Genomic DNA, 26,045 nt, shown 5'->3' with positions numbered 1-26,045 from the left:
CCAGTATTCTTGCCTGGAGAATCCCCATAGACAGAGGAGCCTGGCAGGCTACAGTGCATGGGGTCGCAAAGAGTCAAACACGACTGAGCGACTACGCACACATTCCCGTTTTACAGAAGAGAACGCTCAGGTCCTGGAGCCTCATCACCGGGACGATGATGCACACAGAATGGATGTAAAGGCAGGAACCTGGACCGGGCCTCCGAGACCGCCCGGTGTACCTACAACTCCCGGCATGCCGCGCGCGCCGAGGCTCCCTTACTCTTCGCTAGAACAGGAGGGCTTGTCGCGCTGCGTCTCGGGAGTTGTAGTCTCGCCGCAAAGGGAGGCCGGGCTGCGAGAGGTTGGTGGATCTGGAGACAACAAAGAAGCAAATCTTATTGAGCTCGGGGCTGAGGAGCCAATGGGCTCGCGGCATCGAAAGGGCGGGACTTCCGGCCGCGACATCAAGGAGAGCGGCTGCGCGAGGGCGGCCACTTCCTTTTCGAGGGTGGCGGCGGTCGTGGGTAGAGCGTCATGAAGGCCTCAGGGACGGTAAGGTGGGCGCGGTGGGGCAAGGGGTCAGAGAACGCGACGCGGACCGAATCGGGGGCTGCGGGAGGAGGCATGGGACACGCGGGGAGTGCGCGTTCTGGTTAGGGCCAGTGCGCCGAGGTCCCCAGTTGCGGCCAACATGGCGGCCGCTGCGGGAGCCGCGTGGGGAGGCCAGAGCGTGGCCCGGGCCGGCTCGGGAATCGCGGGAGCCGGGGAGTCCGAGTCTCCTTTCCACAGAAGGGACAACTTGAGCGGCGTGGAAACACGCGCCACGGGACCTCACCGACCTTCCGAGCCTCGGTTTCTCCGTTTGCGAAGTGAATATAGTACCAAGGGTGGGAGTTGGCGGGCAATAGTGTTTTTCTTGGTATGGCTGTAAGAGAAGTAGAAGAAAATTATTATAGCTCGGGGCTAACATGGGGAGTGAGAGTCTTAACCGCTGTGGCAGGTGCTGGGCAAAATCATCGTTAGGGCTCAGAGATGGAAGATTAGACCCTGCGGAGAAACATTTTAGGTGGGTCATTCTCAGCTTTCCAGCTCCAGTTTGCACACTGGGAAGGGGTCCGACCGCATCGGTCCCCTTCCTGAGTGGGTGGTCTGGGAGGCCGATGAGTCAGATTGAGAGGTTAAAGTAAGAATGGAGTTTGTGATATTTGGGGTTATTTTCTACTGACATTAATTAGTAAAATGGTGATGAGCCATTTTGTGGAGGTGGCTCCTTTCTACTGTATCCCAGGATTTGCATGTGGCAGATATCATCCCTGTTGAATCTGTGCAAACAGGGAGCTTCTGCTTGGGAGTCGAAACCTCTTGGACTGCAGCTGGGAAACTGAGGCAGCCCCAAGCCATGACCTAAGTCGGGAAAACCCAGAGCTGGGCAGGGAACTGGATTCTTGTCCTGATTCTGCCTGGAGTTGGCTGTGAGATTCCCGGCTGGTCACTGTCTCTGGAGTCCCAAATTTTCATTTTGACAAGTGGTTGTGAGCTGGATAGATGAGGTGTTGGGAGGAAGGAGACAGCCCCCCTGGTCTGTGCCTAGCTAACGTGAAGGGAGAGAGGCTGAGAGCCTCACCCAGCTTTCCTGAGCCAGGGCAAAGGGCATTCAGGCACCTGGGTTAATCCTCCCCACTCTCACTCTTTATGTGGAAGGCTCGCACCATGGAATGACCCACAGTCACCCAGATATCCCAGGAAGGCACTGGTGGGACTTGACCTCCATCCCCTGATCCGTTGTCAACAGGCTTGGGAAGGGGAGCAGAGTGAGTCCCCGCAGTTGCCTCTAGACTTTGGGTGCTGGTCCCCACGTCAACCATTGTTTCTTTTTTAGCTTCGAGAGTATAAGGTGGTGGGGCGCTGCCTGCCGACCCCCAAATGCCACACGCCGCCCCTCTATCGCATGAGAATTTTTGCACCTAATCATGTTGTTGCCAAGTCCCGCTTCTGGTACTTTGTGTCTCAGCTGAAGAAGATGAAGAAATCCTCGGGGGAAATCGTCTACTGTGGGCAGGTATGGGGTGTCTGAAGCTGGGTGGGATCGGGGTGAATTTACACTTTCCCATGGGGCATCTGTCACCCTCCAGAGTTAGCAGACTTTTACAGCCTCTGATCCTGTTCCTTTGTGGTCTTCATGCCCTACATTAGGATGGAATAGGTGGCTTGGTGCCCTTTTCCTAATGAGAAAACCCTGGGCCTCATCTGTAAAGTTGGGGGGAGGGCAGTGCTGGACTCCGCACAGTGAGGCTGCACTGGGTAACTGATGGTCCCAAGAGAATTGTTGGTTGGCTAGGGGGATTCGGAAGCTGTGTCAGTCCCCTTGTGAGGAGCATCCCAGCCTGGACTGCCCTTCATCCCTGCAGTTACCATGGAGATTTCCCTCGGACAGCAGATTTCCCCTCAGGTGCCTGAAGGTGCAGGGACTGGAAGACAGGCAAGAGAGGTCCAGGGGCTGAACCATCCTTCGTAGCGTTGGAGGCAGGGGTTCAGGAATGGTGGGGGCCCTGGTCGAGGCCCACTTGCTCTAGCCTCAGCTGGTCTCCTGTCCTTGACAGGTGTTCGAGAAATCTCCCCTGCGAGTGAAGAACTTCGGCATCTGGCTGCGCTATGACTCCCGCAGCGGCACCCACAACATGTACCGCGAGTACCGGGATCTGACCACCGCTGGCGCCGTCACCCAGTGCTGTAAGCCGCCAGGCCTCTGCTTTAGACTCAACAGGGCAGGCACCTGCAGCTCAGTCTGACACTTCTGTCAGACAGGCACAATAAATGCAAGAGGCTTCTCGGGGCTGGGGGGCAGTCCTCAGGGATGGAGGCAGGGGAGATGTTTGCTTTGGGGTTAGGAGTGGAGAGGATGCCCCGAGCGTGCCTTTTTCTGGAACCTGGCAGTAAGTGTACTCGGGCTGGGGGTGGGTGGAGAGGAGGGGCTCTGGTCATTCCTGAGCTGGTTCACCAGCACCAACTGCATCTGGAACCTCCTCTTGAGGTTTAAGGTCAGCCCTGTATAGATGCAGCTGCCTGCCAGAAACCTGGTCCAGCCCCTGTCCAGGGATGGGACCTGGCATTAGCAACCCTGAGTGCTCCAGCGTGTGTCACCTGCTGGGACCAGAATCCGAGCACCTAAACCCAAGAACTGCTGTTTCTTGTAGCAGTGGTTTAAACAGAGGTGCTAACAGCAAATGTTACCTTGTCGCCTTTGTGGGGCTGCAGCCGTGCCCCTCAAAGTGAATTTGGAGGTTCTACACACTTGGTGGCCGGTGTCTGCTGGGACCAGATGCTGTGGCTATTTGGTCCCCGAGCGCCCTCCATCCCCACGCATGATGGGAAAATGTGCACGTTCACCCTGCCCCTCCTGATCTCTGCAGACCGAGACATGGGCGCCCGGCACCGAGCCCGGGCCCACTCAATCCAGATCATGAAGGTGGAGGAGATCGCAGCCAGCAAGTGCCGCCGACCAGCGGTCAAGCAGTTCCACGTGAGTGCCCTCTAGGTCCTGCAGGGCGGGCTGGGCTGAGGGGGCTCTCTTGGAACACCAGACTGGTCTGGCAGCTCCCCCAGCCTTGGGAGATGCAATAAGGCAGCGGGTTTGACGCAGGAACCCTGTGGGGGGTGGCCACACCTCAGTGGTCCCTGGGAGACAAAGTTAAGAGCCTTCCACCACCGCCACCCCCCTCACCTGCCTCTTCTTGTCCCAGGACTCCAAGATCAAGTTCCCACTGCCCCACCGGGTCCTCCGTCGCCAGCACAAGCCACGCTTCACCACCAAGAGGCCCAACACCTTCTTTTAGGTGCAGGCCCTCTGTCCCCAGGTCTGCCCAAATAAAACTTAATGGGAAAACTGAGTGCCCAGATACACGTCTTATTTTCTTTACACACCCTGCAGAACTCAAAAGGGTGCAGCCAAGCTGTGAGTGCGCTGGGAGGGGTCTTCCCCTCCTTGAGTAGGGCCCCGGCACTGGATTCTCAGGAAGGGCAAGCTACTCCCCACTCAGCGCTCTCTTCATTCAGTGCCGTCAGACAGCTGTGCTGTGAGCTTCGCGGTGTGCTGCAGGCCCCAGCTTTGGCCCCAGACCTGTTTTGCCTGCTGTGTTATGCGTATTTCTCAGCTCTGTGCTGCTCCCCCTCATTCTTGGCGGTAAAAGGACAGCTGCACCCAGGGGGAAGAGCCTGTGGGTTTGGTTCTGTTGCAGGTGTGATCTTCCCTACCCAGCCTCCAGCCCTGTTGTAGATCCTCAGAGCAGGCCCAAGGGGGCGCCCAGGAGGGTTGTGCGGCTCTGCTGGCTTGTTTCCCCTCTGCCCGCTGGGGGCCCCTTGAATGAAGCTGTGCTAATCCCACCTAGGAGGCCGCGGTCTCTCAGTGGGCAGCTGTCTGCTTGAGGCCTGGGGAATTCCAGGCATGAAGCTAATCCCACCCTGAGCTCCTCAACCAGGAGGCTGAGGCATAGCTAGGAATTCAGTTCTTGGTGGTGTCACCTTGGGCAGTCCAGGCACTTCGTACCTTGGTGTCTTCTTCAGAAGATCAGGGCACTGACTGAATTTGCTCAGCTGCCTTGGGGAGTTACTGATCTGCAGGCAGTGGATACACGGGTCAGTGAGGGCCTGCCTTGTCTTCCAGAGAACCGTGGGTGGGCAAGAAGCTGCCGCACGAAGAGGTAGTGTGGAGTGGGGGCTGGGAGAAGCATGGTCCTGGACAAGGGCACAGCCTCCATGCCCCCACCTGTCCAAGGAGGGGTTTAGTTGGCGTGATGATCTTGGGTGGTTTCCAGAAAATCAACTCACTTCAGATCCCACCTGTTCTTGGAGGGTTTCCCGGGGAAGGTCTCAGGCGTGGCTAGCCATTCTCACGGGAAAGATGGGCCCTGAGTCCTCGGTGACTGCTTAGCCTGTTCCAGCCCCTGGGGCTTGCCAGTGGTGAAGAACCTGCCTGCACATGCAGGAACGTAAGAGACGTATTCCATCTCTGGGTCCATCGACCCCCTGGAGGAGGGCGTGGCAACCCACTCCAGTATTCTTGCCTGGAGGATCCCATGGACACAGGAGCCTGGCGGGCTACAGTCCATGGATCACTAAGAGTCAGACACAACTGAAGTGACTGAGCTCACCACACAGACCAGCACAGGTGGCTCTTCCCTACCTCCCTACGCTTGCTGAGCCCTCTGCCTCACTGGAGATTGTAGACCATACAATGGTTGACAAGGACTGTCCCACACCAGACTGAGGGCAGAGACCACATGTGTTTCTGTGACCCCAGGAGGAGTTAAAAGTAATCTGAGACCAGGTCGTGATGGCCACTGAACACCCTTCTACCTCCATCTGCACCACGTGGGTAAGCCCTGATCTGGCAGTGCTGGGCCAGATTTTTTATATTAGTGCCAAAATGCCTACCACTAACATACTAATTAACTCAGCTTAATAAGAGGACTATTTTCCTTCAACCTTGCCAACACCATGGGTGAACAAGCTAGTGGCTGAAAAGAAACCTTAGGATTTGCTTTTCCTTATATGGAAAGCATTCTGCCCTGAGACAAAAAAATCGCTCGTAGGAAAAAGCCTTAGGAACTCCTCTCATGGACTGCTGGGTTGGTATGATATGGGCATTCCTTAGTGGTGTAGTGGCTGGGACTCCATGACATTGCTGGGGCCTGGGTTCGATCCCTGGTTGGGAACTAAAGATCCTGCAGGCCTTGTGATGTGGCCAAAAAAAAAGCTCAGGTATGTGGAGTAAAAGGCTGAGAAAAATTTCCCCACATAGATTATAAATGCTTTTTCCTCAGGGCAGTTCCTCCTGACGTTTAAGATATTTGTGTGGCCAAATTTTTCTTGAATATCTGCCTAGGTGATTTCATTAACCCGGTGATTTCTGGCAGAAATTCCTGGTCACCCTAAAGATTCCTTCTCTCCTTTCTCAGTAATAGGCATCTCCATATCTAGATGCCACCCAGGAAAAGTTTGGCAGCTTCCTTTCCATTTAAGGATGGGCGTGTGATATTAGCAGTAGTGATGCATGCATTTCCAGAAAATGATCTGGCTGGGAGATAGGAACATGGCTGGTTCTCCAGCAGTTGTTTGGCCATGAAACTCCTGATCCCTGTTCCTGGGGCAGGTCACAGCCCACTCTGAGCCTTAGTGTTTTCCTGTATAAAGTGGAAATGGTGATCCCTTAGGTCTCAGGTGGTGGGCTTCAGATGAGCTAGAGGTTGAGAGGCCAGCAATGTCAGGTGGGAGAATATACCACCAGGAAAGTGGAAGGCCCCTCATGCACGCCCATCCCCACCTTGAAGCTCTGCCAAAATTTCATCCACATTACAGCCTGGGAACCAGCTGGGGAATGGGGTCAGTCTCATAGAGGAGGCCTTGAACCAAGTGATGAGTGAGCCCTCAGCTTGCCAGCACACCTATTCACACACCCATCCTGCATTCTTCTCGTCGTCGTCGCATAACCTTGTCCATTGACAGCCCCTACCACGTAACCACCCCTGGCAACTACCCCACAAAGCGTGCACAGAGCAGTCATCCAGAAGCTGGCTGGAGGTCTCAAGGACCACTGAGGTGAACCCTCAAGTCTCCAGTGGTGGTTGGGCCAGGACCAACCAGCACAAAGGCCCAGAGCTAGGGAGAAATGGGCCCGTCTGTGTGGGCCTGTGGAGCAAGATGGGCCACTTGGATTGCTGGCTCCCCTCAGCGGTCAGCTCAGGCCCAAGGACAAGTCTTTTCCCAGGCTCACGCGGCCAACCCGAAGGTGGGCAGGAATCTGCACCCCACAGGTCCTTAGGTGCTGAGGCTCTCTAGGTCCCACCCGCGGGCTTCTCCAGGTGCCGGGTGTCCCAGACTGGACAGGGCTGGGAGCCCTGGGGGAGAGCCGCACCTCCCTGACCCACCCCGCACCTCATTTCTGAGTCAGGCAAGGCAAACGGGGGCCCCGGGTGACCCGTGGTAGATCCCGAAACCCAGAGAGACTCGGAACCACAGGATCAGAATCTTTAGGACTTGGAATCAGGGAATCTTACAGAAAATGACAGCCACTGGTAGTAATAATGGTTTGCTTTTACTGAATGCAGGATGGGATGTTCAGGGACATATCCAGCAGGTCATTCTGGAGCAGCTAGAACAGTTCACAACCTCTCATCTCTGACCCCTGCCCTGTCTCCAAGGAGACACGAGCACACTGGGGATGCCCAGGCAGATATCCCCTCAGCACCCCGACATCCTTGCCCCTTTGGCTTAGACCACTGCTGCTGGGCTCTCAAGAGGCTGCCCTGCTCCTCTCCCCCATCCAGGGGGAGTCCTCGGGTCCTGCCTGCCCTCCTCCCATCCCATAATTGGAATCATACAGTCAGGAAAGGCATAACTGCTTCCCCTCTCTCCTCCCTGCCCTCCTCCACACTTCCCCCTACCCCGCAACCACCACCCAGCAGGGCTTCCAACTCAGCCTACCATCCAGGAAATCCACAACATGTTCTGAATCTACCCATTTTCCCCCACCCTCAACCCCTGCCATGGACCTGGTGGGTTTTTAAGAACCTGTGGTGATTTAGTCGCTAAATCGTGCCCAACTCTTATGACCCCATGGACTGTAGCCTGCCAGGTTCTTCTGTCCATGGGATTTCCCAAGCTAGCATGCTGGGGTGGGTTGCCAGTTCCTTCTCCAGGGGTCTTCCCGACCCAGGGATCGAACCCGGGTCCTTACTTTGCAGGTGGACCCTTCATCAACTGACCCATCAGGGAAACTAGGTCCCTCATTTGCTCCAGACTCCAATTGCTCCCACCCAGTGCCCTCAGAATAAAATCCAGACCCCTTCCAAGGCTCAGAGTCTACAGTGATCCTCCCTGTCCTGCTCTTTCCAACCTCAGAGCCCTACCCCCAGCTCTCTGCAAACCTGGCTCATTCTCTGCCTGCATGGTCCCTCTCTGAGGCCTCATATTGTGTCCCCCACCTCCCTCCCCCAGGCTGTCTCCATCTCTGACCTTGCTACACTCTTGTCATCTGTTAGCTTCTGAAATGGGTATTCATCTGCTGGCTGATCACAGCCCTGCAGGGCATGTCCACCTGCATCCTGTTGTGTGCCCAGTGGCTGGTGCAGGGCCCTGCACACAGTAGGCGCTTAATGAAAGGGACTCAGCCCAAGTGTTGTCTGCAGCCTGGACCCTCTCAGAAGAGAGGAGCTGGCAAGGGACGATTCCCCACTTCAAACCCCTTGGGGAGACAAGACAGCTTCCCCCCCTACCCCCGAACTTGCATCAATCTGCATATATTTGCATTTTCTTGCTTGGCTTTGCGGGGAATCTTCCAGCATTTCCCTTTCCCAACAGGTTTTTGAGGAGGATGCAGCAGAGAAGGGAACGGAGGAGGAACACGGTGTCCTCCGCACCCTTCTGGCAAAGGCGAAGGGTGTTCAGTTCAGTCGCTCAGTCATGTTGAACCCTTTGCGACCCCATGAACCGCAGCACGCCAGGCCTCCCTGTCCATCATCAACTGTCGGAGTTTACTCAAACTCATGTCCATTGAGTCGGTGATGCCATCCAACCATCTCACCCTCTGTTGTCCCCTTCTTATCCCACCTTCAATCTTTCCCAGCATCAAGGTCTTTTCCAGTGAGTCAGCTCTTTGCATCAGGCGGCCAAAGTATTGGAGTTTCAGCTTCAACATCAGTCCTTCCATTGCATATTCAGGACTGATTTCCTTTAGGATGGACTGGTTGAATCTCCTTGAAGTCCAAGGGACTCTGAAGAGTCTTCTCCAACACCACAGTTCAAAAGCATCAATTCTTCAGCGCTCAGCTTTCTTTATAGTCCAACTCTCACATCCATACATGATCACTGGAAAAACCATAAGCCTTGACTAGATGGACCTTTGTTGGCAAAGTAATGTGTCTGCTTTTTAATATGCTATCTAGGTTGGTCATAACTTTCCTTCCAAGGAGTAAGTGTCTTTTAATTTCATGGCTGCAGTCACCATCTGCAGTGATTTTGGAGCCCCCCAAAATAACTCTGTCACTGCCTCCACTGTTTCCCATCTATTTCCCATGAAGTGATGGGACCAGATGCCATGATCTTCGTTTTCTGAATGTTGAGTTTTAAGCCAACTTTTTCACTCTCCTCTTTCACTTTCATCAAGAGGCTCTTTAGTTCTTCTTTGCTTTCTGCCATAAAGCAAAGGGTGCAGACATCCCAGCAGACAACAGATGGCTGTGTGGAGCCACAGCATCGCATCTCCAGGGAGGAGTAAGTCGGCTCTGCAGCCCTGCGTGGAGACGGAATAAGACAGTCCCGGGTCAAACAGAGGCTGCCTGGCGGTCACTGGACCCAGCTTGGGTGATGTGTGTAGGCCAGAGGAGGCCGCCAGGGGGCGGCAGAGGCCGAGGAGGGTCCCAGTGCCCTAGGAGGACAGATTCTCAGATCCCCCCGCTTATGGAGGAGGGAATCCAGCTTTTGGAGGTCCAGCTAGGACTCGAATCCAGTGGTCAGAGCCTCCAGATGACAAAGTGTGGGTTTCTTGAGGGCATGACCCGAAACAAGGGACTCCCCCTTCCTCTGTACCTCTGATCTCATTTGTGGGACATGCCAGATGCTACTTCCCCAGGTAGTCATGTCCTTCCATTTTTTGGGAACATGGTCAGCCCCTCTGCCATGACCACCACCATACACTTAACGTCTGACACAGCGTAGACTCTCAATGCATGTTCGGTGAGGAGCCAATGAATACATGAAGAATGAATGAGGTCCTTGTTCTGTGCCAGGCTTGTGTTATACAGGTTCTGTTTGTTCCTCTGAGGCAAGGGCTATTTTATGCCCGTTTACAGATGGGGAAACTGAGGCCCAGAGAGACGCAAAGTCTCTCTCAAATATGGATGGCATTCAGGACTTGAAGGAACCTGTTGCCTTCCACTCAACGTAGCCTGAGGGCCGGGTTTGGTGATGCCCTCCTGCTAGGCTCTAGAGAAATGGAGAGGGTCAAAGTACCAATTGAGGGCGGGGTTCAAGCAGAGAAAGTTGTCCCTATGGGACCCTGAAACCTTGAAAGCAAGCCCAGTTCTGTGGGCGAGTGAGCTCCCCTTAGCTCAGGGTACAAAAGCACAACGGGGATCTGAATGCTGGGCCACCGCTCCCAGAGGTGTGGCCCTGGGCGAGTGACATGCCAACTGTGGACCTCGGTTTCCCCACCTGTCCAAGGGAGACATTAACAGTTTATGGTCAGCGGAAAGTGCCCCCACAAAGCAGGGGGAAAGGGGGCATTTGGGAGCCTCCCCCCACCCCTCAGCAGCCACCTAAGTGTGCTGTCCTGGCCCATCTGACGGAGTACAGGGCGGAAAGGGTGCGGGTCCTGCCCGCCCCAGGTCTGGGGGCGGAGTCTCGCCGACCCAGAGCCCAATAAATCCGCGGCCCGCGGCCGCCGGGAGCTGCCCCTTTAAGCCCCACCGAGACCTCCTGCTGCCAGCCCTGAGCACAGCTCCCAAGGACGGGGACAGACGTCCGGGCGGGGGACATACCGCTTGCACTGGGCGCCTGGACGCAGCGAGAGGCCAGGTGGACGGACAGTCAGACGCGAGGACGAAGAGGGGTGACAGGGAGGCAGACGAGCTGCAGCGAGGAGCCATAGTTTTCTCGCCCAGGGAGCCCCGGGCCGCGGGGGCGACCAAAGGGGACAGGCGCGCGGTGTCGCTGCCGCCGCTGAGCATCCTGCTTCCTGCGCGCTGTCTTGCCTCCTCGGCCGCTGCCAACTTCCCTCAGCCGAGACACGCGGGGTGGCTGGAAGGGGCCGAGGACGCTCCTGTCCACTCCCGCGCGCCTCATGGCCACCGTCGAGGCAAAGGAGCGGGCCACGTTCGGAGCTTGGGACTACGGGGTCTTCGCCCTTATGCTACTGGTGTCCACCGGCATCGGGCTGTGGGTCGGGGTAGCGCGAGGCGGGCAGCGCAGCGCCGAGGACTTCTTCACCGGGGGTCGGCGCCTGTCCGCCCTGCCGGTGGGCCTCTCGCTGGCCGCCAGCTTCATGTCGGCGGTGCAGGTGCTGGGGGTGCCCGCCGAGGCCTACCGCTATGGCCTCAAGTTCCTCTGGATGTGCCTGGGACAGCTGCTCAACTCTCTGCTCACTGCCCTGCTCTTCCTGCCGATCTTCTACCGCCTGGGCCTCACCAGCACCTACGAGGTACTGGGCAGGCGCCCGGAGGGCCTGAGGACCTGCCTGACTGGGAACGCGGGGACGCGGCAGGGGAGGCCCTAAGGCTCTGAACCGTGGTGCAGGGGGCCGCAGGCGGGCTCTCCGGTGCTGTAACTGGGGAGCCTCCGAGATGGACAGGTGGGGACGGTTCTGGGAAGAAGCCGCAGGCAGTGAGGCCGGGGCAGGAAGGAGGAAGAGGAGCCGGCGTCCTGGTTCTCTTGGGTGGAAACTCGCTCAGGGCGGAGCCAGGCTCGGCCAGGGGCGCGCTCACACGTGGACAGGCACACACCTGCCCCCCCACCCCCACCCCCCAGCCCGCAAGCCTGGGCTTGCGTCCACCCGAGTGACTGCCTGGCGGCAGGCTCCGGATTCGAAATCCGACTTCCCCGCAGCTTGCTTCCTACCTTCCACAAGGGGCTGCCTCCCCGCTCGGGTTGCCCAAGACTCGCTCCGGGGCAGTGAGCACGAAGATTCAAATCTTGACCGGTCGCACAGCAGCCAGCCAATCACAGGCACTGTCTGTGTCTTGGGAAAGCTGACTCGGAGCGGCGGCAGCCCCAGGGGGACGGCCGACATGAGTGGGAGCGTGCGGGACCAACGTGCGCACGCTTGATGGCGCAGCCCCACCGGCACACGCCGCATGCACAGGCGCGGGGGTGGCGAGGGTGCACAAGTGTGTGCAGATAGACTGGAAAGGGTGCTTGGAGGGAGCCCTCCGCCCCCCTCTCCGCCGTGGGCAAGAGTGTGGAGTTGGCCTCCGATGGGCGGGCAGAAGCCAAGAGTGCGGGTGAAGGACCCAGAAGCCTCGGGTCCCTGAATGGGGACTCTCCAGCTGACCACGAACCCTCGGCTTCTCCTTGTAGTACCTGGAGATGCGCTTCAGCCGCGCTGTGCGGCTCTGCGGGACTCTGCAGTACCTGGTGGCTACAGTGAGTGGCCTCGGCCCCGCGCTCGCCCCCAGGGTCCAGCTCGGGTCAAATATCGGACGGTCACGCCCACAACCCGGCTCCCACCCCTCACGACCCCACTCCCACTCTGCAAAGCCTTGTCCAGGCCCCGCCCACAACCCTTCTGGCCCCTCCCACAATCCTTCTGGCCCCGCCCCAGGAGGCTCTGTTTGCAAGTCCGGCCCGCCGGCCTCTCGCAGACCTCCTCCCTGACTCCACCCGGATCCCGCGTGGCCCGGCCCATCTGCCCTCAGTCAAGTACCCCAACCGGCCTCCTCCCCCTAGCTCCTTCCTAATACCCTCTTCGCACAGGTGCCCCCCAGCCTCCCTGCCCTTGCCCTCTATCTGCAGATGCTGTACACCGGTATAGTGATCTACGCCCCCGCGCTCATCCTGAACCAAGGTTTGAACGGGCGGGGATGGGGAGCGGTGGTGGCGGGAAGGAACAAAGGCTTAGAGACTTGCCGGGGTGAGGGGAGGGACAGCTCTAGGAGAGAAGAATCCTGCTTGACTCCCCAGGACAGGGGAAGGCCAAGCTTTCGGCCTGCAAATTGACCTGACAGGAGGGTCTGCTTGCAGTGACGGGGCTGGACGTCTGGGCATCGCTCCTGTCTACCGGAGTCATCTGCACCTTCTACACTACTGTGGTGACTGTCCCTCTCCCCCCGCCCCGCCTGGGGCTGCATGCCCCCTGAGTGGGAGAGAGGCTGGGCAGGCCCATGCGCTTCCCTCCCTGCCCTTTCTCCAGAGGAAGACTGTGCCCCGACTGGGCCTACTTCCTCACCTTTTTTATGAAAGGTGATCTGAAAGGCTTATTGCTGAAAGTCCAAGGATACGGCATGGCTGGATCCAGGGGCCACAACAGAGCCCTCTGTGTTCTCTCCCATCTGTTAAGAACCTCACTAGCTCTGGGCTTGCATCTCTTTGGGCTTCATTCTAGCAGAAAGTGAGTTCCTGTTTCAGGATGGACTGACTGAAGTCCCAGGAGGGTTCTGTCTGGCTCTGGTATTCAGTAAAGGATGAGCCATTCGCAGAGGTTTGGGGAGCTAGGATGTTCTGTTGGATATTCCTGGAGTTGGGAGCAGGATTAGCCTCACCTGAATGACCTAGAAGTGCGGAAGGGGCTTCTCCAAAGGAAACCGAGGAGCTGCCAAGGGAAGGCAAGGGTGTGAAGGCTAGATGGGTAAAACAATAGCTAATGATAACAGTAGCAGTAATAGTGATAATAATAGTGGCAGCCATCATTCACTGAACACTTGTGTGCGCTTCCAAATATTTTCCTTGTATCAATTAATCTATTCCTTGCAATGATGCCCTGAAGAAGGTACTATTATTAACCCCATTTTACAGATGATGAAACTGAGGCAGAGAAGACCGTTGGTCCCAGCCGTTACTGGAGGCCAGGCCAAATCCCGCCAGGTCCCCCGCCTGACTCCTCCTCCCTCCCACCTCTGCTCTGTCCTACAGGCCGCAGACAGATCCCCACCTGACCCCCTATCTCCCTCTCTGTCACACCTTGCAGGGCGGCATGAAGGCGGTGATCTGGACCGACGTGTTTCAGGTCTTGGTGATGCTGAGTGGTTTCTGGGTTGTCCTGGCTCGTGGAACTGTGCTCGTGGGTGGACCTGGGCAAGTACTCGAGCTTGCCAAGAACCACTCCCGGATCAACCTGATGGAGTACGTGAAAATGTATAGGAAGACACGGCAGAGTGATGGGGCCGGCATCTCTGCCCTGGGGGAAGCCCGCCAATGCCGCCTCCCCCAGGAAGCCCTTCCTACTCCCCTCCCCAGCCAGAAAACCTAGCCAAAACCCTGGCTCCCCTTCTCTGGGAATTGAAGGCTCTCGAGATCCCAGTTAGGCACAGAAAAAAAAAATGTTTTTTGGATACATGTGGATGACTCAATAAACCCATGAACTTTTAATCTGGCAAACTCCTGTTCGCACTTCAAAACCTAGCCCCAAATGTCCCTTTAAGACCCATCAGGTCCAGAATAGGCATCTGGGGCCACTTGGGAGGGCGAAGTCAGTGTAGCGTTCCCACGTGGCTGACTTGCCCCATCCTCATCCAGCTTTGACCTGGACCCGAGGAGCCGCTACACATTCTGGACTTTTGTGGTGGGTGGCACGATGGTGTGGCTCTCGATGTACGGGGTGAACCAAGCACAGGTACAGCGCTACGTGGCCTGTCGCACGGAGAAGCAAGCCAAGCTGTGAGTATTTGGCAGGGTGCCTCTGGGACGTGCCAGCCCCTCCTTCCAGTCCTGCGACCACCTCTCCCCTCCAGGGCCGTGCTCATCAACCAGCTGGGCCTGTTCCTGATCGTGTCCAGCGCTGCCGCCTGCGGCATCGTCATGTTCACGTTCTACCTTGACTGTGACCCTCTCCTGGCAGGGCGCATCTCTGCCCCAGACCAGGTGAGTCTGGTCCAGGCTCCCTAGGCCCCTCCTATCCACCCACTAGGAAAAGTATTCCTAGTGGAGAGACAGTTTGTGCAAATGTCCAGAGGCAGGAAAGAACTCAACACAGAGGAGGAGCTGGGAGGTGATGCAATCTTATGGGGGAGGGGAGGGGCATTTCAGACTCCTTGAGGGCTATCAAGGAGGCCATGGGACCACAGCGCAGCATGAAATGATGACAGTATCAATGACGATCAGCTCTCATGTCCCAAGTACCTACACTGCCTCATGCCCCTTCACAAGCAGTTAGTTTCCCACCAAAATCTTTCAACATGTGATGGGGCCAAGACTGCCATGGCCCTTGATTTACAGATGAGGAAACTGAGGCAGAAGATCAGAAGTAAAGCAACTGCCTGAGGTCCACAGGCAAGTCAGGGTTAGCACCAAGGCCAGGACCCAGACATGCTCACTCTGGGGGGAGCTCTGATCATGGGGTTCAGAGTCCACGGGGTCGGATCCCAGACTGCCTGTGTAACCTCAAGCAAGGAGTGACCCTCTTTGGCTTCACTGGCTTCATCAGTAAAGTGGGAATGACCCAGGATCGCAGAGTCAGTCAACAAACATGCGCTGAGTGCCCACTGAGTCTGGTCTGTACTGGGTGTTGGGACTGTGCAGTGTGAGGACAGATAGATGCCCTTACCCTTGGGGCATTGCTGTCCTGGAGGCTGACCCCTGACTCCCTCCAGTACATGCCCCTGCTGGTGCTGGACATCTTTGAGGACCTGCCTGGAGTCCCTGGGCTCTTTCTGGCCTGTGCCTACAGTGGCACCCTCAGGTGAGTGACCCTGCTCTCTCACTTGGCCACATCTGAGCCCCTGGGGCCTCATTGTGATGTTCTGAGCATGTCCAGAGTATACTCCTCAGTCCCCAGTAAGTGGGGTCCAATGGAAGGCATACCCTGGGCACAAGGACCCCAGATCCGGGGTCTTTACCCATTATTGCCCGCCAGGGTTACACTTGATTCCTTTCCCTTTCTTCTTTCTGTTCTCCCTCCCTCAAACAAATGTTTGTCGAGTGCCTATGGGGCAGGTACCGCTGTTCTGAATACCGGGGCACAGCGATCCCCCACTTCCGCCCTCAGGGGCCTCCGGCTCTGGCAGTTTCAGAGCTCCCCTGAGTTCTGGTCGCATCGCTGCTCCTGCTGTGACCAGAGTCTATGTGGCCCTTCTCTGCACCCATCACTGCTTTGTAATGAGACCTTGTGTCATTCATGTCCTCTGTCATGGGTGTCCTTGCCGCCGTGAGGGTATCTCAGGTCTGCGGGAGAGTATGGAGGTGGACCTCTCCTCTGCTCTTGAGGGATTCTGTTGCCCAGGCCTCTGCCCTTGGGCTGGGCTGGGTCCTGGCAAGCCAGTTGGTGTGGGTAGCTGAGGGCCTCCTCCAGCAGGTAAGCCCTGGGGGCAAGAGGTGGCCAGTCCCTGAGGACGCCCCCCTCTTTTGTACGCCCCTCTTCCAGCACTGCGTCCACCAGCATCAACGCCATGGCTGCCGTCACTGTGGAGGACCTCATCAAACCTCGGCTGCCGAGCCTGGCCCCTCGGAGACTGGTCATCATCTCCAAGGGGCTCTGTGAGTTGCGGGGACCTGGGTGGGGGGCCAGGGCAGCCTCCCCCCACTGACAGAGCCATCCCCATCCGCTACAGCGCTCATCTACGGCTCAGCTTGTCTCACCGTGGCAGCTCTGTCGTCCCTGCTGGGGGGCGGTGTCCTCCAGGTAAGTACCCGCCCCCCACAATCTTCCCAAGAGGTGAGGCATCATCCTCTTTGAGACTCAGAGAAGGTTATACATGTCAATGGCAGAACTGAGTTCTGACATGCCACCAGCAGGATGGCCGCGGCCTGGCCTGAAACAGGGATGCTGGGAGGGGGGAGTAGTGACCTGGGGGCAAGAAGGGCCTCCTCCTGGCATGGTCGTGGAACCAGATTTGTCAAGAGAGCGAATCCGCATCTTTGGGAGAGAGCTAAGAATAGGGCATCCCTTCCCCTTTAGAGAAACTGAGGCATAGAGGAGTCTCAGGACCGCCAGTGGAGTTCCCCGGGTCTTCCTTTCCCAGCGGGTAAACTGAGGCTAGGAAAGGTGGGACGACTCGTCTTCAGTCACCCTCCCACCCACTCCCCCAGGGCTCCTTCACCGTCATGGGAGTCATCAGCGGCCCTCTCCTCGGAGCCTTCATCCTGGGGATGTTCGTCCCCACCTGCAATACACCGGTGCGTATTACTACGCGGGCGAGGGACTAGGAGCGCGAGTGGGCCAACATCGACCCCCGCTGACACTGGGTCCCTCACCAGGGCGTCCTGTCCGGGCTGGCGGTGGGCTTGGCGCTGTCGCTGTGGGTGGCCGTGGGCGCCACTCTGTACCCGCCTAGCGCGCAGTCCATGGGGGTCCTTCCGTCGTCAGCGTCCGGCTGTGCTGTGCCCTCAGCCAACGCCTCTGGTCTCCTGGACCGTCTTCTCACTGCCAACGCCTCCAGCAGGGTCTCCAGGTAAACTCTGAGCGGGGAAGCGTGGCCAGAGAGAGTGTGGTTGCAGAGGGATCCTGAAGCTGAGTCCCTACTGGGAAGGAGCAGGTGGGGGGCGGGGCTTGGGCGTAGGGCATTCTCCGCAGAAGGAAGAAAGTGCAAGTCTCTGAGGCCAGGGTTCAGTGTAGTGCATTCCAGCTATGGTGAGGTTAGAGTGGATTTAATGGCTAAGAAAGGATAGGAGATGAGGTTCAACCAGAGAAATTGGATTCTTTTTAAACTGTGATATCATTTACAGACCATAAAATTAGCCATTTAACAGTGGTTTTTAGTATATTCACCAGGTTATCCAATCATCACCACCATCTCAAGAACATTTTCATTACCTCAAAAACAAAAAAGACAAAAGCCCAAAACCGTATACAATTTAGCAGTCACTGCCCATTTCCACCTCCCTCTAGCCCCTGACTTCCCTGGAGGCTCAGATAGTAAAGAATCCACCTGCAATGTGGAAGACATGGGTTCGATCCCTGGGTTGGGAACATCCCCTGGAGAAGGGAATGGCTACCTACTCCAGTATTCTGGCCTGGAGAATTCTATGGACGGTATAATCCACGGGGTCACAAATGGTGGGACAGGACTGAGCGGCTTTCACTTCTAGCCCCAGGCAACCACTAATCTACCTTCTGTCGCTGTGGCCTTGCCTGCTGAGGACATTTCGTATAAATGGAATTGTGCACCGTATGACCTGTTGCGCCCAGCTGCCTTCACTCAGAATGATGTTTTTAAGGATTGTCTACGCTGGAGTGTGTTCAGCGCTTCATTCTTTTATGACCTCATAGTATTTCACTGGAGGGATGGACCAGTTTGGTTTATCCTTCATCAGTTGATGGACATTTGGGTAGTTTCTACTTTTTGGTGATTGTGGCTAGTGCTGCTATGAACATTTGTGTACAAGTGCTGGTATGGACATATATTTTCTTTTTTCTTGGTATATACCTAGGAGTAGAATTGCTGGGTCATATGGTAGTTCTGTATTTAGCTTTTAAGAAACCATCAGGTTATTTTGCATAGCCGCTGCATCATTTTACATTCCTACCAGAAATATATAAAGATTCCAACTTCTCCACATCCTTGCCAATACTTTTATTATCCCCTTCTTTTTTCTGAGTTCTAACCATCCTACTGGGTATGAGATAATACTCATTGTGGTTTTGACTTGCATTTCCCCAGTGACTAATGATGTCGATAGTCTTTTCACGTGCCTATTGGCCATACTTATATCTTCTTTGGACAAATGTCTTCTCAAATCCCTTGCTCATTTTTAAATCGGGTCATTTGTCTTTTCATATTGAGTTCTAATTTATATGTTCTTTATATCTTTCTTCTTGATATTAGATCTTTATCAGATATATGATTGGCAAACGACTTCTCCCATCCTCTGGGTTATCTTTTCATTCTGTGGACAGTATCCTTTGATACACAAAAGTTTTCCATTTGGATAAAGTCCAATTTATCCTTTTCTCTCTCTCTCTCTCTCTCTTTTTTTTTTTTTTTTTACTGGAGTGGGTTTCCATTTCCTGCTCCAGGGGATCTTCCTGACCCAGGGATCAACCCTGCTTCTCCTGCATTGGCAGGTGGGTTCTTTACCACTGAGCCACCTGGGAAGTCCCTCTATGTTTGTTTTGTTTGGCCATGCTATGCTGTTTGCGAGATCTTAGTTCCCTGACTAGGGGTTAGACACAAGCCCTCAGAAGTTAAAGCATGGAATCCTAACCACTAGACCATCAGGGAATTACCTCCGTTTTCTTTGGCTGCTTGAGCTTTTGGTGTCATATCTAAGAAAATATTGCCAAACCCATGGTCATAAAGATTCACGCCTGTTTTCTTCTTAGAGCTTAATTTGCTTTGATTCTGAGGGTGATAAGCAGAAGCAGGAGGCAACCTGAGTTGCGTTTTATTTGTATGTGCTCAGTTATGTCCAACTTTTTGCAACTGTAGTGGACTGTAGTGTGCCATGGAATTTTCCAGGCAGGAATACTGGAGTGGGTTGCCATTTTCTCCTCCAGGGCATCCTGACCTAGGGATGAAACCCACGTCTCTTGCACCTCCTGCACTGGCAGGCAGATTCTTTACTGCGCCACCTAGGAAGCCCTGAGTTACGTTTTAGTAATGTTCCTCTGCTTGTGTGTAGACATTGCCTGAAGGTGTTGGTGGGATAGCAAGAAGGAAGGAGAGTTGGCATACGTCCAGACAAGCAGCATGAAGAACTGGGCTGGGTTGTGAGCGTGTAGACAGGAGGAAGCAAACGAAATGGATTTTAGATTCATTCTCATCTCTCTCTCTCTTAGCTTGGAGATGGACCCTGATCAGCCAACCTTAGCTGACAACTTCTATGCCATTTCCTATCTCTATTATGGTGCCTTGGGTACACTGTGCACTGCGCTATGTGGAGCCCTTGTCAGCTGCCTGACGGGTAAGGAGGGCATATGGCATCCTTAGAGGTCACCCTGTCCACCTTCTGCCTTCTCCCCGCGCAGGGAGGGGAAGGAGGACCGTTCTGTCAGTCAAGTGGCCACTGTATACTAGGCGCATCTGCACCCTTTTGCTGCATCGCCTTCATGACACCCTCCACCTTGTGGGACTTGTCCTATTTTGCAAAGGCAGAAACTGAGGCATCCCCTCTCCACCTCTCTATTCCCTCTTCAGCTCCAAAGATAAAGTCTTTGCTGGAGGATGTGGGATGGTGGGGGAGGGGCCACAAGACGCTGTCCTTGGTGCTGAAATATCTTTTCCCCGAAGTCTTGGCAACTCCGCTCCCTTCTGGGAACTCTGAATCCCATGAAGAAGTGGAAAGAGATTAAAATAAATCAATAGTGATAATAGTACCTATTCTCTCTTCCCGAGTCTCAGACTTTCCATTCACCAGGGCTCTACTGGGTCCTTCTCCAATTCTGGCAATATTCTAGACCCTGGGGACACAGCAGCAAATGGAGCCATGTGCTGGGCCCTCCCAGCTATCCACTGTTGTCTATTACAACCTCTCACTGTGTAGATGAGAAAGTGAGGCCCAGACAGAGGCAGAGACTTGCCAGTGTCCCCAGTGGGTCACTGTCAGATCTGGGTTTGGAAGCCATCAGAGATCTCCCTTTTCCTCCCCAGGGCTTGGTCTCCAGTTTTCCCACCACCCTCACTAAATAGCTCCATTTTCTCTCTGCCCCCTCAGGCCCCACCAAGCGCAGTGCCCTGGGTCCTGGTCTGCTCTGGTGGGACCTCATGCGGCAGACAGCATCAGTGGCCCCCAAGGAAGAGGTGGCCTCCCTGGATGACGGTTTGATGAAGGTCAGTCTCAGGGTTGGGATCCCAGAGCACGGGGAGGGGCAGTGAAGTGGTTTCAGGTGCTCTGTGTGTGACCTTAACTCAGGGAAGTGACCTGGTGAGTCACCGTCTTTTGTCTTTCTCAACTTCTCCTTACCGCCAGTGGAAAGGCTCAGCCGGGAGCTAGTGCGTCTTCAACGCTTTCTATTACTCACTTTAACAAGGACTGAGCAAACTTTCATACTGTTCATTTTCATTGTATCTGTTTTTACAACTACCTCCAGTCTATGGCAAGTGAAACTGGCTTGTCTTTCAGTTACTGATATAAAGTCTCTCCTGAAAATAAAATTGCTTAATTCAAAAGTGAGTCAACTTAGAAAAAATTTTACGTAAGAAACATGACAGGGGGTAGACCAACATTGACCAGAGCCGTGTGGTTACTATGGGAATACCCTGAGTTTAGGAAACACTGTCCCTGGGGTGGGGGGGTGTCTGACCCAAGTCTGCTCCTGCTTTGGATTCCCTGTTTCATTCCCTTATTTTTTAAGCACTTGCTCTGTACCCAGACATGCTCTGGCAGGAGCAGAAGAAAGCTAAAGCAAGAAAGGAATAGGGTCTAAGCAGGTGGTGAGTATTAGGAAGAAAATAAAATAGGATATGGTGATGGGGGTGGCCTCTTGGATAAGGTGACATTGTTAATGTCCAGAATGAGAAGGAGACAACTACTGGGAAATCTGAGGGAAGGGCATTCTTGGTGGAGGGCACAGCAGGTGCAAAGGCCCTGAGGTCAGAGCAGACTCAATGGTGAGGACAGGGATTTGGGATTTGAAGTGTTTTAAAGCTTCCTCCAGCTGCTGTGGGGAAATAATTTATTTTCTTGAAGAATAGGTAGAGTCAGAGAAAGGAGAGGTACAGGCATCCATGGGCGCATGGATGGGCTGGGCCGTAGGTGACACGGCCATGGGGGAGAGAAGTGGATGGAGGTTTTGGAGGCAGAAGGGACAGGACTTGCCAAGGTGACATTGTGCCACTCTTCCCAGGCTCTGCCCTCCCAGGTCTTCTGTCCCCATCTGGAGAACATCTGAGCTGACACAGCAGAAGGGGGTCTCTGACAGGGACTTTCTTCTCTCCTTCCTGCAGGGTGCTGAGGAGTTGCCCCCTGGAGCCAAGAGGCCTTCTGACTTTCTGCCCACTGATGAGGACCATCTGCTTTACCTGGGTCAGAAGGAGGTGAATGGAGCTGGTTCCAGGACACCAGGCAGTGAACACGACAAAGGTCTTGACCTGCAGGAGACAGACCTCTGAAGCAGTTGAGGACTGACCACCTGGGATGGGACCTCAGGGAGGTCCCATGGGCCAATGGCCTTGGGCTCTGATTGGTTAGGTCACATCATATGCAAATAAATTGGGGCTGCACAACCCCACCCTATGGGAAGAGGTGAAGCCCCGCCTCCAAAAGATCATCTGATCCTGCTTCCTGCTTCCAGCCAGCCCTGAGTCTTAGATGCTATACCCCTGCCCATTCTCCCAAAACAGCCAGAGTTTTCCCTACCTATAAAAGAAAGAGGTTGGAGTCCCCTCTGGACAACATAGGAACCCCCCAGGCCCAACATTGGGGTCTGAGAAAGACCCCAGGTCTTCCCAGGGAGATATCTGAACCTTAGCAATGATTTTGGAGGTCCTCAGGCCCAAATTCCTGTAACCCACTTCACAGAAAGCGCAGTTGAGGCCTGCAAATGGCCACTGACTCAACCAAGGTCACAGAACAAAACACAGACTCATTGAGAGCTGGAGATCAACTCTCCCTCCTTCATCTCCTCCTTGCTTTCCTCCCTTTGGCCTCTAATTTTGGGAGCAGAAAGACAGGAGAAAGGAGAAATAAGGTTGTCAGCCTTCCTCCTGTGCCTGGACACTTTTACCCATCTCATCCATTAAGGACCATGGACCAACTTTACAGAGGAAGAAACTGAGTCTCAGCAAGTCCAGTCAGGGAAGGGATGGGCCTGGGTGCTGCATGATACTGAGGCTCCATTGATGACATGTCACTGGTGTACAGAGTAAGATGGGCCAGGTGAGCTCACGTACCAGAGACGCATCTGACCTTCTGACCCTTGGTTGGACTCTTTGTCCACACACATCAAATAAATGGATGCTTGATGTTCTGTCCTCTCTGAAAAATCATTCTGGCTGTTACCTTAAATCTCACAGTCAGATCTCAGTACAAATCTCTGTATCTGTTGCCCCGAGCCTGCAAAGAATTAACCTGAGTATTTAAAGCATCAGAACAAGGTGATCACTCCTGTACCAGGGTGCATTATACTGTCCTTCCAGACACATAGCTCCCTCGCCCCTCCTCACTCACTCCTGAAGCCTCCCCTCCTCACTGCCCTTTTCACCCCAGCCATGCATCAGCCGCTAGGGTTTCTGAGAGCTGTCTGTACACACCTCTATCCATGCATCTGACATGGTTCCCATGGCCTCCAGGGAAGTATGTTCTGCTCACTTAGAAGTTGGGGCCCCTGTACCAGGTTCAATATGGTACCCTCAAAATTCATGTCTACCTGGAAACTCAGAATGTAAACTCCATCGAAAATAGGGTCTTGGCAGGTATCCTTAATCGAATTAAGACAAGGTCATACTGGATTGGGATGGGCCCTGAATCCAATGACTGCGTCCTTATTAGAAGAGGAGAAAAGACAGACACACAAGGAGAAAATCATGAGGACACAGAGGCAGAGATTAATGTATTTACAAGCCAAAGGATGCCAAGGATTGCTGGAGCCACCAGAAGCTGGGAGAAGGGTACCGGAGGGATTCTCTCTTAGAGCCTTCAGAAGAAGCATGGCCCTGCCAACATCTTGATTTCACACTTCAGGCTTCCAGGACTGCTTAAAAAAAAAAAAAAGTTTCTATTTTTTTAAGTTGTGGCAGCCTAAGGAAATGAATACATCCTTCCTGATCGCTCAGAGGCCTGAAACTCTCTGCAGGCTGTTTTATGGATACCTTTAGATTTGGACTTAAAAGTGACCATTACAAATTTTGAATCCATGACTGAATAAAGCAGGACAGACTTTGGGCTCAGTGATGGTCCCTCCTCAAAGCAGAGCCTAGATCTGGGGAGAGGCAGTGGTTGGAGCTAAGGCTGCCTAGTGCAGGCAGAACAGGCTGATCTGGCTGCCGTTTTAGACATCCAGCCATGTTGTCCTGGGTATCAGTAGTTCATCTCTTGGTATTGCCGAAAAATACTCCACTGTATGGATGGACCACAGTTTGCTCATTCATTCACTCACATTCGTATCACTGCCAGTTTTTGGCTATCGCAAATAAAGTTGTTGCTAAGAACATCACTGTACAAGCTTTCTAACATACACTTGAATTTCTCTCGGGTCACTTCCTAAGAATGAAATGGCTGGGTCCAGTGGTAGGTGTATGTTTATTTAAGAAACGGTTGGGACTTCCTTGGTGGCTCAGTGGTAAAAAAAAATCAGCTCCCAGTGCAGGAGACACGAGTTCGCTCCCTGGCCCGGGAAGATTCCACATGCCATGGGGTAGTCACCCCATGCACGTGCACCACAGCTAGTGAAGCCGGCCACACTAGAGCCGGAGCTCTGCGGCAAGAGAAGCCACCAGCCGGTGCACCGCAACAGAGTAGCCGCTGCGTGCCACGGTTGGAGGAAGCCCAGGCGCAGTAACAAAGACCGAGCACAGCCAACAAAGTAATCCATTTTGTAAACTGTCAAACTGTCTTCCAAAGTTGTCGATTCATTTTACATCACAAACAATGTATGAGTTTCAACTGATCAAAATACTTGACAGAACTTACTATGGTCCATCCTTTTAATTTTGCCCGTTCCAGTGGCTGTGAGGTGGTATCTCACAGTGGTGTTGATTTATATTTCTCTGATAACCGAAAATGTTGAACATCTTTTCACATGCTTGTTATTCATCCATGTAGTTTTGGCCAAGTGTTGTTCAAACTTTTGCCCAATTTTTTTTTTTCTTTTGCCCAACTTTCAGTTAGATTTTTTTATTTTCTTATGGCTGCAAAAATTATTTTTATATTCTGGATACAAGTTCTTCACTGGTTATATTTTCTTCCAACTTGTGTCTTGCCTCTTCAGTTGCTTAAGATTACCTTTGAAAGATATGAATTGTAGCTTTGATTGACCAGAAATTATCTTTTTTTCCCCCTTTTTGTCTTTGTGGCAAAATTTACATAAAAGTCATGATTTTAACAATTTTTAAGGGGCTAGTTCAATGACATTAAGTACATTCACGTCATGTACAATCACCACCACCCATCTCTAGAACTTTTTGCTGATCTAAAGCTGAAACTCTCTGACCATGGATACGAATTCCCCATTCTCCTCTCTGTCCAGCACCTGGGAGCCCCCAGTATATTTCCTCTGTCTATGAGTTTGACTATTCTAGTTCATTTAAGTGGAATCATATGTTATTTGGCCTTTTGTGTCTGGCTTATTTCATTTATAATAATGTCTTCAAGGTTCATCCATACTGTAGCAAGTGTCAGAATTTCCTTCCATTTAAAGGCTGATTAATATTCAAAGGTATACATATATACATTTCCTTTATATATATACACCATATTCCATATTTTATTCATCCATTCACCCATCAGTAGACATCTGGCTTGTTTCCATCTTTTAGCTATTGTGAATAATACTGCTGTGACATTAATAGCAAAATATCTTGTCAATATTTGCTTTCATTTCTTTTGGGATTTTTACCCGGAAGTAGAGAACTGAGGGCTTCCCTGGTGGCTCATTGGCAAAGAATCTGCTTGCAATGCAGGCAACCCTAGTTCAGTCCTTGGGTTGGGAAGATCCCCTGGAGAAGGAAACGGCAGCCCATTCTGGTACTCTTGCCTGGGAAGAGTAGCCTCCCATGGACAGAGGAGCCTGTTGGGCTACAGTCCACAGAGTCTCAAGGGTCACACATGACTTAGCAACCAAACCACCACCACCACCAGGAAACTGGATCATATTGCAGTTTTGTTTAATTTTTTTAATACAGTTTTCATTCCTATTTTAAATACTGTTTACATTCCCATCAAATATTAACACGTAAAAGGAGAAATTGCCAGTAACACAATAATAGTAAGGAATTTTCACACCCCACTTACATCACCTGACATGTCATCCATGCAGGAAACTAATAAGAAAAATCAGGCTTTAGATATGTGGAATCTAAAAAATGAAGCAAGTGAATGAATATAACAAAACAGAAAGAGACTCTTGTGTATAGAAAACAAACTAGTGCTTACCAGTGGGGAGAGGGAAGGCAGGAAGGGTAAGATAGGCGTGGAGGATTAAGAGGTATACTAACATGCCTAAAATAAGCAAGCTACAAGGATATGCCACAGGGATATAACCAATATTGTATAGCAACTCTAAATGGAGTATAATCTATAAAAATTTGAATCACCGTGTTGTCCATCTGAAACCAATATAATACTATACACCAACCATACCTCAATAAGAAAAAGGGAAGTAATGCAACTGACTTGGAGGTTTCCGTTTACGTCCTGCAACGTTGTATTCGGAAACTCTGATGAATTTGTTTATGAGTTCCAACAGATTTTTTACAGAATTTTCCATGTTTTCTACGTATGAGATCATGTCATCCGACAAAAGAGATAATATTATTTCTTCTTTTTCA

At 53.2% G+C, this 26,045-nt stretch overlaps 2 protein-coding genes and 1 non-coding gene across 4 annotated transcripts; all 3 read left to right on the top strand.

Annotated features, from left to right (window-relative positions):
• Nucleotides 1-309: 309 nt before the first annotated feature.
• RPL18A (ribosomal protein L18a) lies at nucleotides 310-3,869 on the top strand. Its single transcript, XM_069589081.1, has 5 exons — nucleotides 310-534; nucleotides 1,862-2,041; nucleotides 2,583-2,712; nucleotides 3,393-3,502; nucleotides 3,723-3,869. The coding sequence occupies exons 1-5, from the start codon at nucleotides 517-519 to the stop codon at nucleotides 3,813-3,815; spliced, it is 531 nt and encodes a 176-aa protein (XP_069445182.1). The 5' UTR covers nucleotides 310-516; the 3' UTR covers nucleotides 3,816-3,869.
• On the top strand, nucleotides 3,141-3,274 carry LOC138441909 (small nucleolar RNA SNORA68). Its single transcript, XR_011257477.1, has one exon. It is a non-coding gene; the product is annotated as a small nucleolar RNA SNORA68 (small nucleolar RNA).
• Nucleotides 3,870-10,426: 6,557 nt separating the features above from the next.
• SLC5A5 (solute carrier family 5 member 5) lies at nucleotides 10,427-21,824 on the top strand. Of its 2 annotated transcripts, none has more exons than XM_069589079.1 (15): nucleotides 10,427-11,173; nucleotides 12,049-12,114; nucleotides 12,484-12,535; nucleotides 12,712-12,779; nucleotides 13,655-13,809; nucleotides 14,203-14,343; nucleotides 14,418-14,547; nucleotides 15,276-15,364; nucleotides 16,046-16,158; nucleotides 16,233-16,303; nucleotides 16,711-16,797; nucleotides 16,879-17,072; nucleotides 19,400-19,524; nucleotides 20,275-20,390; nucleotides 21,507-21,824. In XM_069589079.1, exons 1-15 carry the CDS (start codon nucleotides 10,817-10,819, stop codon nucleotides 21,669-21,671), a joined length of 1,929 nt encoding a protein of 642 aa, XP_069445180.1. In that variant the 5' UTR covers nucleotides 10,427-10,816; the 3' UTR covers nucleotides 21,672-21,824. The 2 variants fall into 2 exon arrangements, with proteins under 2 accessions (XP_069445180.1, XP_069445181.1); XM_069589080.1 differs by lacking the exon at nucleotides 10,427-11,173 and adding an exon at nucleotides 11,254-11,323.
• Nucleotides 21,825-26,045: the final 4,221 nt, after the last annotated feature.

Source organism: Ovis canadensis, chromosome 5, assembly GCF_042477335.2.
Source record: "Ovis canadensis isolate MfBH-ARS-UI-01 breed Bighorn chromosome 5, ARS-UI_OviCan_v2, whole genome shotgun sequence".
In the NCBI taxonomy this organism is placed as follows: Eukaryota; Metazoa; Chordata; class Mammalia; order Artiodactyla; family Bovidae; genus Ovis; species Ovis canadensis.
The sequence above is the reverse complement of the archived record's forward strand: the minus strand, read 5'-3'. Positions and strand labels throughout refer to the sequence as shown.